Source organism: Hypomesus nipponensis, chromosome 5 (assembly GCF_054491055.1).
Source record: "Hypomesus nipponensis isolate SF chromosome 5, ASM5449105v1, whole genome shotgun sequence".
Lineage (NCBI taxonomy): Eukaryota > Metazoa > Chordata > Actinopteri > Osmeriformes > Osmeridae > Hypomesus > Hypomesus nipponensis.
In genome coordinates, this window is record NC_140365.1 from 1,402,064 (window position 1) to 1,415,000 (window position 12,937).

The 12,937-nt window shown below is 46.0% G+C and overlaps 1 protein-coding gene across 2 annotated transcripts in view; it reads left to right on the plus strand.

Moving 5' to 3' along the window:
* Positions 1-12,937, plus strand: part of LOC146287665 (teneurin-1-like) — a 107,872-nt gene that overhangs the window by 38,859 nt on the left and 56,076 nt on the right. For both annotated transcript variants that reach the window (XM_084698901.1, XM_084698902.1), the window contains 2 exons: positions 5,795-6,023; positions 10,307-10,545. In XM_084698901.1, coding sequence (XP_084555027.1) covers positions 5,795-6,023; positions 10,307-10,545 — 468 coding nt within the window. The remainder of the gene's footprint in view (positions 1-5,794; positions 6,024-10,306; positions 10,546-12,937) is intronic.

The following is a 12,937-nucleotide window of genomic DNA, read 5'->3' on the forward strand; positions in this document are numbered from 1 at the left end:
CCGTGACACTTTATCACTGACACGCCATCTGCTACAGAACTAATTTTTCTCACCTGAATTATTACAACTGTTTCGGCGGTATCATCCAGGGCCAATAACCAGAGCTGTGAAAGCGCGCGGCTCCTTTTTCCTTCGCCTTTATTGCGTTTAGAACGAGCACAGGATTTAAAGTGTTTTTGTGTTCCTCACTTGTCCGCCGTCCTATATGCCTTTCTGCCTGATGGGTGACGGTATGTCCGTAGGCTACCGTTGGCGCTAGCTTCAACCTGGTTGTGACCGTTTCTCTTGTGCTGCTTGATATAGGATACGCGTGTGGGATCTCGTCATGGGGGCTCCAGTCAGGTGTTTTGACTGAGGCCACTACTGTTTAGTCTCCGAGGCTACCGCTGGTCTGGGTCACAAACATTTTCCAGGGCGGGTTTTCTATGGCAACCTCGCGGTATACAGTAAAAGCCACGAATAGGTCTATGCCTACTACAGCAACGAAAACACCATCAAGCATGTCACATAAGATGGTATGAAAACAAACGAAGCAAAATACTCTACTATCTCCTGGGTATTTATCTAACACGCATTACATATGCCATGATGGAAAAATACATAAATTTATGGCGGCCGCGAAGCTTGTACAAAATTAATGAATAACATACGCAAAAAAGAATGTAGCCTACGACCAAATCGCTAACGGTAAGGGTGTGTGATAGAGAGTCACCTCCTCCAGGTATATTTCATGTGTTTCCTGCAGGGACATGACCTTTGGCTGAATACAGGGAGTACAATTCTGGGTTATTTTCAACCCAGAATTTTTTCCAGTGTAGGCCTCCATGTGCGCTCTCTTGAGTTTTCATATTGTTATTCTGCTGGTGCTAGGTTACTATAATCATGGCCTTGAGCAAAATGTCCTAATGCTCCTTATTTATTATAATTGCAGTCAGATGCCATATGGATTGTTGTTGTTTCTGAGGTTGGTGCAGTGGACTCCAGGAGCAGAAGGCAGGAGAATCTCTCACCTGTAGGGCCGCAGGATGCTGTGTGTGGGGTAGGGCCGCAGGATGCAGTGTGTGGGGTAGGGCCGCAAGATGCAGTGTGTGGGGTAGGGCCGCAGGATGCAGTGTGTGGGTAGGGCCGCAGGATGCAGTGTGTGGGGTAGGGCCGCAGGATGCTGTGTGTGGGGTAGGGCCGCAGGATGCTGTGTGTGGGGTAGGGCTGCAGGATGCTGTGTGTGGGGTAGGAACGCAGGATGCTGTGTGTGGGTAGGGCCGCAGGATGCTGTGTGTGGGTAGGGCTGCAGGATGCTGTGTGTGGGTAGGGCTGCAGGATGCTGTGTGTGGGTAGGGCTGCAGGATGCTGTGTGTGGGGTAGGGCCGCAGGATGCTGTGTGTGGGGTAGGGCTGCAGGATGCTGTGTGTGGGGTAGGAACGCAGGATGCTGTGTGTGGGTAGGGCCGCAGGATGCTGTGTGTGGGGTAGGGCTGCAGGATGCTGTGTGTGGGGTAGGAACGCAGGATGCTGTGTGTGGGGTAGGGCTGCAGGATGCTGTGTGTGGGGTAGGGCCGCAGGATGCTGTGTGTGGGTAGGGCCGCAGGATGCTGTGTGTGGGTAGGGCCGCAGGATGCTGTGTGTGGGTAGGGCCGCAGGATGCTGTGTGTGGGGTAGGGCCGCAGGATGCTGTGTGTGGGGTAGGGCTGCAGGATGCTGTGTGTGGGGTAGGAACGCAGGATGCTGTGTGTGGGGTAGGGCCGCAGGATGCTGTGTGTGGGTAGGGCCGCAGGATACTGTGTGTGGGGTAGGGCCGCAGGATGCTGTGTGTGGGGTAGGGCCGCAGGATGCAGTGTGTGGGTAGGGCCGCAAGATGCAGTGTGTGGGTAGGGCCGCAGGATGTTGTGTGTGGGTAGGGCTGCAGGATGCTGTGTGTGGGGTAGGGCCGCAGGATGCAGTGTGTGGGGTAGGGCCGCAAGATGCAGTGTGTGGGTAGGGCCGCAGGATGCTGTGTGTGGGGTAGGGCCGCAGGATGCAGTGTGTGGGGTAGGGCCGCAGGATGCAGTGTGTGGGGTGTCAACACCCTCGCTTCCTCACACTATGCTGATATGCCCTCTGATATACCAAGAAACATTTCCATAACACAGACAACCTGTGGTGAAATAAGTTGTTAAAACCTTTTGAAACACTTGGCATTAACAGCTTGTTCTTTTCTTTTGCATGCCTCATTCTGAAACCAACTGCAGAATGTGGTTGGTGTATTTACACCAACCACAAGAGAGGAACGATTTAGGGGAAAAGGGTAACAGGAAGACAAGTCGCCCTCTTAGTGATTTACAATATTATCAAGATACAACAGAGACAATGTTCTGTGTAACGGAGGCCCGGTTGTGTCTTACTGCTGTCGTTATTGTCTGAGATGTGATTTGACTGTTCATCCACGATAACTAAGGTGATCAAGGATGTCTGGAGATTTGTTGATAGGCTGTTTATTTCAAGACAATTTTATGAAATGTCACAGTTGCACGTCTGAATCAGTCCCTCAAACTCTCTTCTTGACGCACACACACACACACCCGAATGATTTGTCTGCTGAAAATGCCAGCATTACACTGCCTTATATTGCCTCCTCTCCCATCTCCCTGTGCAAAGGAAGGTGATTTTTGAAGTATAAATGTCAATAGTAAGGAAGCCCATGCATAATGCACCCAGCACAGCACTTGAAAGACGCGGGGTGAAGGGGGCTGTGGAACCTGGCTGTTTGTTCTCGTCTCCCCTCGTCTGCTGAGACACTGGCTCTGCTCTTTGCTCTCCAGGTGAAGCTAATAGGCTTACTCTCTCAACCCACATTGCCTTTCCTCTGAAAGTAATGCAGGATCCTCTGTAAAAGTCTGTGCCAGCGTCTTCCAGCATAGAAACCCGTATCAGAATTTGACCTGGGGCTACCTGTGGTTGTTGGTAACGTTCAGTTTCAGCAATAGTGGGATTTTCATATACATTTTTGGGACGTATTCCAAGGCGTTTTGGTGATATGGTATTTACATATCAAATACATTTATTGATAGCATGTCTCTGTCTTGTCTTACACAAGTCAAGAGTGACCAAATGATGATAATATAGTGCCTGTGGCCGTGTGTCATTTCCTGGAAGATGAGAAGAAAAGACAGGAAGGCGGTAACGCCTGTCAACCAACTGAGCCAGAACGAGGTCATTTATCCACCGTTTCTCTGTCTGGACAAGCATGTCAGTGGTCTCACACCTCCATGCAGTCTCCTTACACCTCACTCCACAACAGCCCAGTCCAACACGTCTACCCTCACTCCACCTGTCCACAACAGCCCAGTCCAGCATGTCTACCCTAACTCCACCTGTCCACAACAGCCCAGTCCAGCATGTCTACCCTCACTCCACCTGTCCACAACAGCCCAGTCCAACACGTCTACCCCAGGAAACCTTTATATACATCTTCTGCCGCATGTTTGAAAACAAATCCTGTGAAATACATTTTCACTACTTTTAGGGAGTGGTGAGACTGTTGGCATAGACAGACCCTTGCTTCTGATCCTAACCTGTACCTACTCAAGCCCCTTTCCTAAATTGCTCCAAAGAACAGCGCCCTTTCACCTCTCTGGATAAATGCATGTGTGATTATGCATGAGGGGGTATTAGAACACACTTACAACAGAGCCTGGCTGTAAATAGCCTATTATGCCAACTGCCAAGCTGGCAAGTTAGAAGAGCTGTTGGAGCTAGCGTTGTGTGTTCTAAAGTCTGGTCTTCTTCTACCGTTTTTCCGATGCATTGTTGTCCGCCAGTAGAGTGCCTGCCGCGAGGCAGCACTTAGAGCAGTTAGTGTACTGTATCTGAGAGGATCACTGAATGGGCTCGTCTTAATAATTCATGTTTAAGTATGACCCGCTATATTTACATTTGTCAAAGATGGAGACGGAACTGCTGCAGGTCAGGTGTACTTTTAAGACACTTTCTATCCCACTGAGATTCACTCCTGAAAGCGTGCGTTTTGAAAGGAAAGTTCCGGAAATTGAGTTTAAGTCATATTTACTAAATGGGAGGACATGTTAAAAGCTAGATTTTAGAAGCTTTTGAATGTTGGCGATTAGAGAGCAATCTCAAAATGAAAGCTTTTTTCACAAAACCTTTCAGAGGTACACTAACTGTTTCTCAGAGATCCAGCAGTTTACACCTCAAAGGGTTTGTCTTCTGCCATTGTAGTGGGTGAAAAAGGAAACCTTGCAGGAATAAATGAGAGGCATGTTTATTTTTCCTTCTTTTGGAATAACAATGTTGTTTTATTCTTTGTTCTCGATGAGGATCGCCATGACGAGATATACAGTAATTATAGTGAAGGCAGTCTCTCAGTTTTCCATTCAACAGCAGACTTAACCGGCGTAAACCACGTCATACGTAATTGGTTGTTTTTCTTTTCAAAGAAATTATCCCTGGCATTTACTATGTTAATTTCCCCTCTGTCTGATTGAGTTTCCAATAACGTCATGATCATTTTCCTTGATCTGGTATACTTTGTTACCTGGTAGGTATCAATACTCTAAAGGGAAATGATAGAGGAATGACCAGTAGATCAATGGAGAGGAGTGCTCTTATCTGATTACTTGGGGCCCAGACTCCAATTAGCATTTATTTTATAATGCTCTACAAATGAAGCCTGGCATCTAAACGCTGATAGTAAGGAAGCAGTTGCACAGAACAAAATCAATGCAATTCAATTAATCCTCTCAGGTGAAATCTGGTGATTCTGTCATTAGTCTGCATTTGAGGGAAACGCACTCCTGGTCAAGCAGCTGTCGACGGAAAAACTCAATAATAACAATAGTAATATGTTGCCTTAGGATTTCTGTCTTCACCTCAAGTTCTTTCGGAGACCTCAGTTCCAAAAAGATTTTAGATTAAATAAATTATAAACCGTCAACCAATACTGCAAATGAGAACAGAAAAGGCCTTGGAAGACTTCTTCAAACATCCCAAAGTGCTGTTGCTTTGGAAAATTCAACAAAATCCATTCCATCACACAGGAAATGAATAGTGTAGGAAGGACATTTTTAATTGAGTTTAGAAATAGAAAATCATTTAATGTAATCTTGTCTCACTTTTAATTAATTTAACAGCGATCCTGTTGTGTGAGCCTTTGGGCCAGAGTTATGAGTTACACCTAAGTACCGACTAGATCTATTCACTTGCTAGATCTATTCACAGGAGCTACAGACACCTGCTGTCTGTCCGCTTTCACTGCCATCCAGAGATGACTCCACATTGGAGACACTGGCACCCCTGCCTCAGTTCTGATCTGCTTCAGTGATATCCTGTCACATGTCAAACTCCCACAGGAAAGTCATCCAGCTGAACCTCTAGACTCCTACTGCCCAGTCTAAAGGCCTTTGCGCACTGAGTCCGAAATTCGTGTCCGAAATGTTTGCACGTAAAAAAATAAATACAAACTCACGTTATGTCAATTGCGCTTACATACACTGCCTCCTTCGTCCGTCAAAAAAAAGTTTGGACCGGGTTCAATTTTCGTTTTTTCGCATTCCTTGGCCAGCATTTTGATAGTTTTTTGTGCAATTCAGTGCCACCGAATTTTGAGGCTGACGATTGCAAAAGAACGGATATACGAAAATTTCGTATATGCATATACACTTCCTTAAGGCAGTGCCGATACCGTAGAGGCCAGAGAAAAACAACAGATAATTCTCAATGGTTAAACAGGATTTTGTACAAGTGAAGCAGTTTGCCCTCATGATTTGCTATCCTCACTATGTACCCTCCCTCTCTTCCTCCAGATATCCCCGGCAGCCCCCCGGCTCAGTTCACCTTCAGACCGCTGCCTCCGCCGCCGCCCCCTCCGCACGCATGCACATGCGCCCGGCCGGGCCCTCACATCTCAGAGGCCCTGCAGAGGAACACCCTGCCAGCCCGGAGCCAGCAGGACACAGACCTCCCCCAACAGGCTGACAGGGGCCAGCTCCACAACAGCTGGGCCCTCAACAGCAACATTCCCCTGGAGACCAGGTACAGCCCTGCCCCTGCCCTGTCGTCAGAGCCCAGGCAGGACTGAGAGTCAGGACTGACTCTCTGGGGATGGTTGTCTCTGTGTGACTCACCAGAGGCCCTTGCTGGCTCACTTTTTCAGGGGTTGTTGTGTTGCCATGACTGGAAGAGCCAGGAGTAGAGGCAGCAATGAGAATAGAGAATGGAAATGTTCTGAAAAGCAGGTTTTTCTGCATCACTTTGATGTTTACTAAAGGCCCTCTGACAGGAGATCAGACTTGTTTAATAACTTCGGAAATTAATAATATTGTGAAATCAAAATGAGGTTTGAAGGTGCACAGCTTAATCATTACAGTTTGATGAGAACTGGGCCTTTGAAAGGATATGAATAATACAAGTAATATGAACTGATTCATAATCAGCTCCAAATCAAGGTTACAATCAGCAAATCATTGATTTCACAGCCAGAGGAACACCTTTGGAGTTCACGACGCTCCTTTACAACCTTATTTTGTCACCATCACACAAAAACACCTGCAGATGAAGGAAGCTAATATAGAAAGTTAACGTGATCAGTCTGTGTTCCTCCAGATGCTTCAGCGTAATCCTGGGCGTTATAGCTCCTTGGCATCAGTTGGCGTACAAAAGTACGGAAGTGAATAATCATTGGCAGGTGTTGAAATAATTGCTGTATAGAATCTAGGTAACAAGCAATTAGTTCATTTTGGTTTAGTAGAGGACAGTTAGTGAGGGAAGAGGAGGGTGACACAGGTTAACAAGGCCGCTAATTCATCTGAAACCAAAGGGAAGTCATCAATGCTAACAGATGTGATTGGTAAAAGTTGAAATTAAATAGACCTCCAAATGATGTCACAGTTTCTCATTCCTTTTTTGTTTTCGGCGGTCATAACGAAAAAAAAAAAAATGCTGAATTAAAGTCCATTATGTTTCTTCTAATAGAATATGGCATTGTGGGTAGTTCAGAGGTTGAGAAACTCCATTAACTTGCTTTGAGCTCTGCATCTCTCCCCTGGTCGTTGTCAGAAAATGGACGACTACATTCAATTACAGAAGCACGGCCACATCAATCTCCCTCGGTTCATTTTGAACACAACTAATCAGAGAATGCTTTGTGTGTTCTTGTGGCTTGTAAAGACTTACTCATTGTGTTTGGAAAGATGTGCTGTTGCATGAAAACCAATTGGCTAACAAGCTGGAAGATGTTGAAAATGGAAAATGTTGAGTTGAGTGGGTTTTTAAATTTATTTTATCTAAATATTATCAAAAGCTTGTCCCAGAAATATGAAATTGGAGTGTAGACGCAGAGAAGTAGCCAACCTGTTCATGGTGCTGCATCTCTGCTGGCCTGTTTATACTTTTGTCAAACCTACTTCTGCTTAGTGCACCACAGATGTCTTTAAAATTGAAAATAAGTGATGCTATTAAACGTAAACAACTTTCAGTGTGGACTAAAAGCATGAGGCATGTTGCTGGAGAGAGAGACAGACACATTAGGAGAGCAGTATCAGTATCACCACAGAGGGCCCTACCGCGCACGCACAGACACCCGGCTACTTTAATTGAGTTTCTTAACCTTAGTGGGTAGATCTCCTGAAAGGAATGTAGGAACTCCATGAACAATTGCTTCTCCTCTGAGGCAGTTATGAGTGTAAGTGAGAAGCACAGACTATCAGACCATCCTTCCTTTAGCATCACGTTATTTACCACGCTCCTACTGTAGAATGGAGACACCGCAAAAGAACATTACAAGTTAAAACTTTCTTGGTGTGAAGTCCCCCAGCACTCTGCTTTTCCCTCCCCGCAAAAATACCCAGAGGTCCTTTCTAGGAGCAGGGGTGAAAGTCACTTTCTGAGTTGCGATGATGAGGATGCCCTCCAAAAATGAATCGTGTTGCTAAATATGAGGTCAATATTCAAACATAATAAATGCGAGCTTTCCTGTTGATCAGCAAATTGCAATCCAATACCTCTTCCTGGCAGTTTGCTTATTGTCAATTTTAATGAATTTGAAATTGTTGCTGAAAATGTTTGTCAGGACACCAGCAAGCTTGGTTTAGTGCCCTGCATCTTAATGACTTGATACCAGGCTTTCAACACTCACAGTATTTTGCAGCTTTCAAGAAACACTTTCTTTTTTCACCAGAGACATAGCATGTTTGTTTTTTTACCTGTGATGTCAAGTCTCACTAGCTAGAGATAATAAGATGACCAGAATAAGTGAAAGAGTAATTCAACATACAATAGCTGACTTGTAATTAACACCGTAAACAATAAAATCTGTTTTACCAGACTGTTAATTTCGCGATATGACACGACTTGCTCTTGCCCGCAAACAATGTTAGAAGACAACTGAGAAAGACTTGCCAGAGTCTCTCAGGGCCAAACGGCTAATGATCTCAACAGAGGGACCAGACCGTTTCAGAAGAACCTCTTCAAAGCCCAGCGCTTTCCTTCTGGTCACGGAAGCAGCTTTTACAAAGATTGTGAAAGCGGAGTCGATACCATCCTGAGCACACAGACAGATGATATGGCACTGACCCAGCATCAATGCAATTACATATTTCTGTCAGATCAGCATAATGACCATATTCAAGACCACGAGCATATTCTTTCTAATTTCGTTGAATTACACTCAGACATGAATTGATTGGTCACCATCGACTGTTTTTGCTCTTAATAATTAATTTCTCAAGTGTCAGCACCACAGTAGCAGCTCAATAGCGTTGTCCCCAAGTCTATCCAGACTGTATTACATCTTCATATCTGGGCCTGGACAATGTCGCATGATATTGCATGGGCCATTTCAGTATTATCCAATATAGTGCTGCCAATCAAAAGTTTGAACAGACTACTGCATATATTGTTCAAGCAAACCACTAGGCCTTTCTGTACACGGTGAAGGTTGACCCAGGCAGTGTGTTGAAACAAACCACTAGGCCTTTCTGTACACGGTGAAGGTTGACCCAGGCAGTGTGTTGAAACAAACCACTAGGCCTTTCTGTACACGGTGAAGGTTGACCCAGGCAGTGTGTTGAAACAAACTACTTAACATCCAGATCTGCCCAGAGGATACCCTGCTCCAGTGGCTTAGGCCAACAACGCAAACACATCTCCGATAACTTCATTCCTTTGTGAACTGTACTTAAACTTAATTACGCTGTCTATGAAAAACGGTCCGGCAATTAAGCCTCGTGATATAATCTTTTCTAAAGCTGACCTTTGCACTCTCCACTGCTTAATTGAAGACTTAAAAGATACTGGCTAATGGTATTAAAACCTTTTCTAATTAGCGACGGGAGCTAGGGTTGTTTTCTGTTCCTGGTGTTGTGTGCCGGTTTATTCCCGGGCCACTGTAGCTGCCTCCAGCCTGTTAGAGAAAGACAGTGGTTCCAAGGTCAAGTTCACAGTGAAGAGGAATTGGCCACCGTTCCGCATTAGCATAAATCAATGTGAGCCCAGTGTTAAGCATCACTGTCAGGTGTGAGAATTTAATACCAAATGTTGATCTCAAACTCTGTCAGTCTCTCTTTCTCTCTCTGCCTCTCGCTCTGTCTGTCTCTCTCTCTCTCTGCCTCTCGCTCTGTCTGTCTCTCTCTCTCTGTCTCTCTCTCTCTCTGCCTCTCGCTCTGTCTGTCTCTCTCTCTCTCTGCCTCTTGCTCTGTCTGTCTCTCTCTCTCTGTCTCTCTCTGTCTCTCTCTCTCTCTCTCTCTCTGCCTCTCGCTCTGTCTGTCTCTCTCTCTCTCTGCCTCTTGCTCTGTCTGTCTCTCTCTCTCTGTCTCTCTCTCTGTCTCTCTCTCTCTCTGCCTCTCGCTCTGTCTGTCTCTCTCTCTCTCTGCCTCTTGCTCTGTCTGTCTCTCTCTCTGTCTCTCTCCCTCTGTCAGTCTCTCTGTCGGTTTCTCTCTCTCTCTGCCTCTTGCTCTGTTTGTCTCTCTCTCTGTCAGTCTCTCTGTCGGTTTCTCTCTCTCTCTGCCTCTCTCTTTGTTGTATGTCTCTTTCTCGCTCTTTCTTTTGTCCCTCCCTCTGTCTTCCTCTTGATTGCACTGAGCAGTCACTAGACAGGAGGTTTACTCTATACTACTGGTGATAAATCTGAAAACGAGTAACAGATCCTGCATTTTGGATAAAACCATCTGATTGATTTTATAGTATGTCACTTTCAATGCTGACACATTTAACCAACTACCAAGTTTGTTCAATTTCGTACACAGCAATCTCAGTATTTTAAAACAAAGACCCTACGTTAACACCTTTTAACAACTTGACGTGTTCTTGCCGTGTTTCAGGCATTTCCTGTTCAAACACGGTTCCGGCTCATCTGCCCTGTTCAGCGCGGCCAGTCAGAACTACCCCCTGACCTCCAGCACGGTGTACTCCCCGCCCCCTCGCCCCCTCCCCAGGGCCACCTTCTCCCGGCCCATGTTCACCTTCAACAAGCCCTACAAGTGCTGCAACTGGAAGTGCACGGCCCTGAGTGCCACAGCCATCACCGTCACCCTGGCCCTGCTTCTCACATACGTGATCGGTAAGTCCCCCGCTCCTCCGCGCCCACCGCTTTTTATTTATGGCGTTGTTGTTGTTGGCTTGTCACCGGCTGACAGCGCATTGATCGTTCTGGTATGTTAATGTAAAATAACAAGTCAGCGAAGGCCTTGTCTTTTAATCAGTTGGGTGTTGGGCTGAGAACATCCTGACCTTGGTGAGCTGTTTCCAGAGGTTCCTGCTACCCAGAGGTCTTTGTGTGTTTCTCCTAATTGAGATGAAGTCCTTAAGCTGCCACTGTTAGGATCAATAAAGATCTTAGGAAATGCAACACATAGCAGGATGTAGCTCCTTAGACCTCCATTTTGGATCCTTAGACCTGCAGTTTGCTAAACCGCATGACCATGCATTAATGCTTCTTTAATAAGGCCCTTTCAGAGGCAGTGGTTCAGCCCTCCTGTGTGCACAGACAAGAGATTCTAAATCCTCAACTGTCACATTCAAACCTTGACTGCATTCTAACTGCTCGCTGCTTTCTCACATCTCCCTCTGCTACATTACACATTTTAAACAACAGCTAAAAAAATCCATAATCTCACCGAGGCCCATAAGAAAAGCGTAGAATGTGAACTTGAGTCGTAATTTTCGAACAGGAATTGAATTAGCCTCAATGTTAAGCCAGGCTGTTATCAGGCAATTATTCCAAATCTTTTTGTAACAGATGTGCTGTCATCAGGAATAATGTGGGGGCTGTTCATAAAACTGTCAGATAAATAACTAAGGTGGGCCTTACCAAACTGTTGCCCACAAGTCTGTAGGGGCACACGTTACCAGTTCAACATTAAGGTGACTACAGAGCAAGAGTTATTGGTTAAGTTTGAGTTATTTGTTTTACACAAAAATAGTGGAAACACTATATTGGAAAGAGGTCTTTGTGATAATTTAATTAGTGTGAATAATTGCAACCAAAAACGTGTGACAAATGGTATGAACGAAGTACGAAACCTCCTCAAGGTGTTTCGAGCGGGTTCACAAACGTGTCATGAATGCTTAAGATGCTCAAGAGATATTTACAAGATGGCGGCTCGGATGCTTGTCTGCATGTTCAGACCCAATCTGGACCCCTGTCCCCTCAGCCAGGCCGGCCGCCCAGCCAGGCCTCCTCAGAGCCGGACGAGGGTTGTCTGAGAGAGGGGGGGGGGGACATGTGGACGTACAGACTTGTGGGAGAGGCACACAGACGCCACAGAAGAGTCACAGTGTTAGGAAGAGAGGGGAGGACTAGGGAGGTGACTCCAGATGGTTTAGCATGTCACCCACCGGCCTCTGAGGAAGAGGAAGCCCCAACTCCATAAAGCTACGAAACTTCAGTCGTACTCCAGAGAGGCAGTGTCCCTCCTCCTCCCCCTCCCCCTCCTCCTCCTCTCCCTCCTCCTCCTCTCCCTCCTCCTCCTCTCCCTCCTCCTCCTCCTACGACCGAACGGCAACGTCATATGGGACGACTCATAGAAACCCTGAGGTAATGTTATCTGCTGAAAAGTTAATGCGGTCTGTTTTTCAAAGTCAGAATGCTGCCTGCGCTACACTGATGTCTCTCCTGCCCTCTGTGTGAGTGTGTGTGTGTGTGTGTGTGTGCGTGCACTGTGTGTGTGTGTGTGTGTGTGGTAACGGAGTCTCAGAGCCATCTCTAACTGCTATACTTCTCCAAACTGCCAATTGATTATATCTTCCCATGATGTTTAGTAGTGTAATAACTGATGAGCATTAAACTCCGATTCCTTTTGATTCGTTTTTTATCACGTGTATTGAGGATAACAAAAGTCTAATGAACCTCAGATGTCTCTCTCCAAGGTGTATTGGCAGGTTGCAACTCAGATTGGGGGGGGGGGGGGGGGGGACACAGACAATATTCCTTGGAGAAAATTAAACGTTTTGATTTTTTCAGTTCATTAGGGCACTGTAAAGGATAGCTGTCGGCTGTGGTATTGGTTTAACAGACTGAAAAGTGTTTGGATCAATGAGACTGACTAATGTCAAAGGGTCCGAGTCAAAGTCTCAGTGTTGAAAGGGAAGCGGGCAGCCGAGGAATTTATGATGCCAGGCGACTAGCCTTGAAGGTAGCAGACCTTTCATGCCTCATTGTGGTCATATTGATCGATCCATTTTCACTTCAGCTCCTTATTAGTATTCTGGCCGTGGTTCCATAAACCAAACAATGCCCTTTTTGAAGAGAGCGAAGGATAGGTTGCAGAGGGCGGGCAGTAAATTATTTCCCCCAGTACAGGGAAGTTTAGATCAAGTGCCATTCTCTAGTGAAACTGACAGCCCTCCCGAACACACAGGATGCACTGAGAAGCCAGGAGCGCTAGGTCAGGTATTAATGGCACTGATGTTGTGAAGTAGTCTGTCCTTTATTCATGGGTAGTTAAACGACC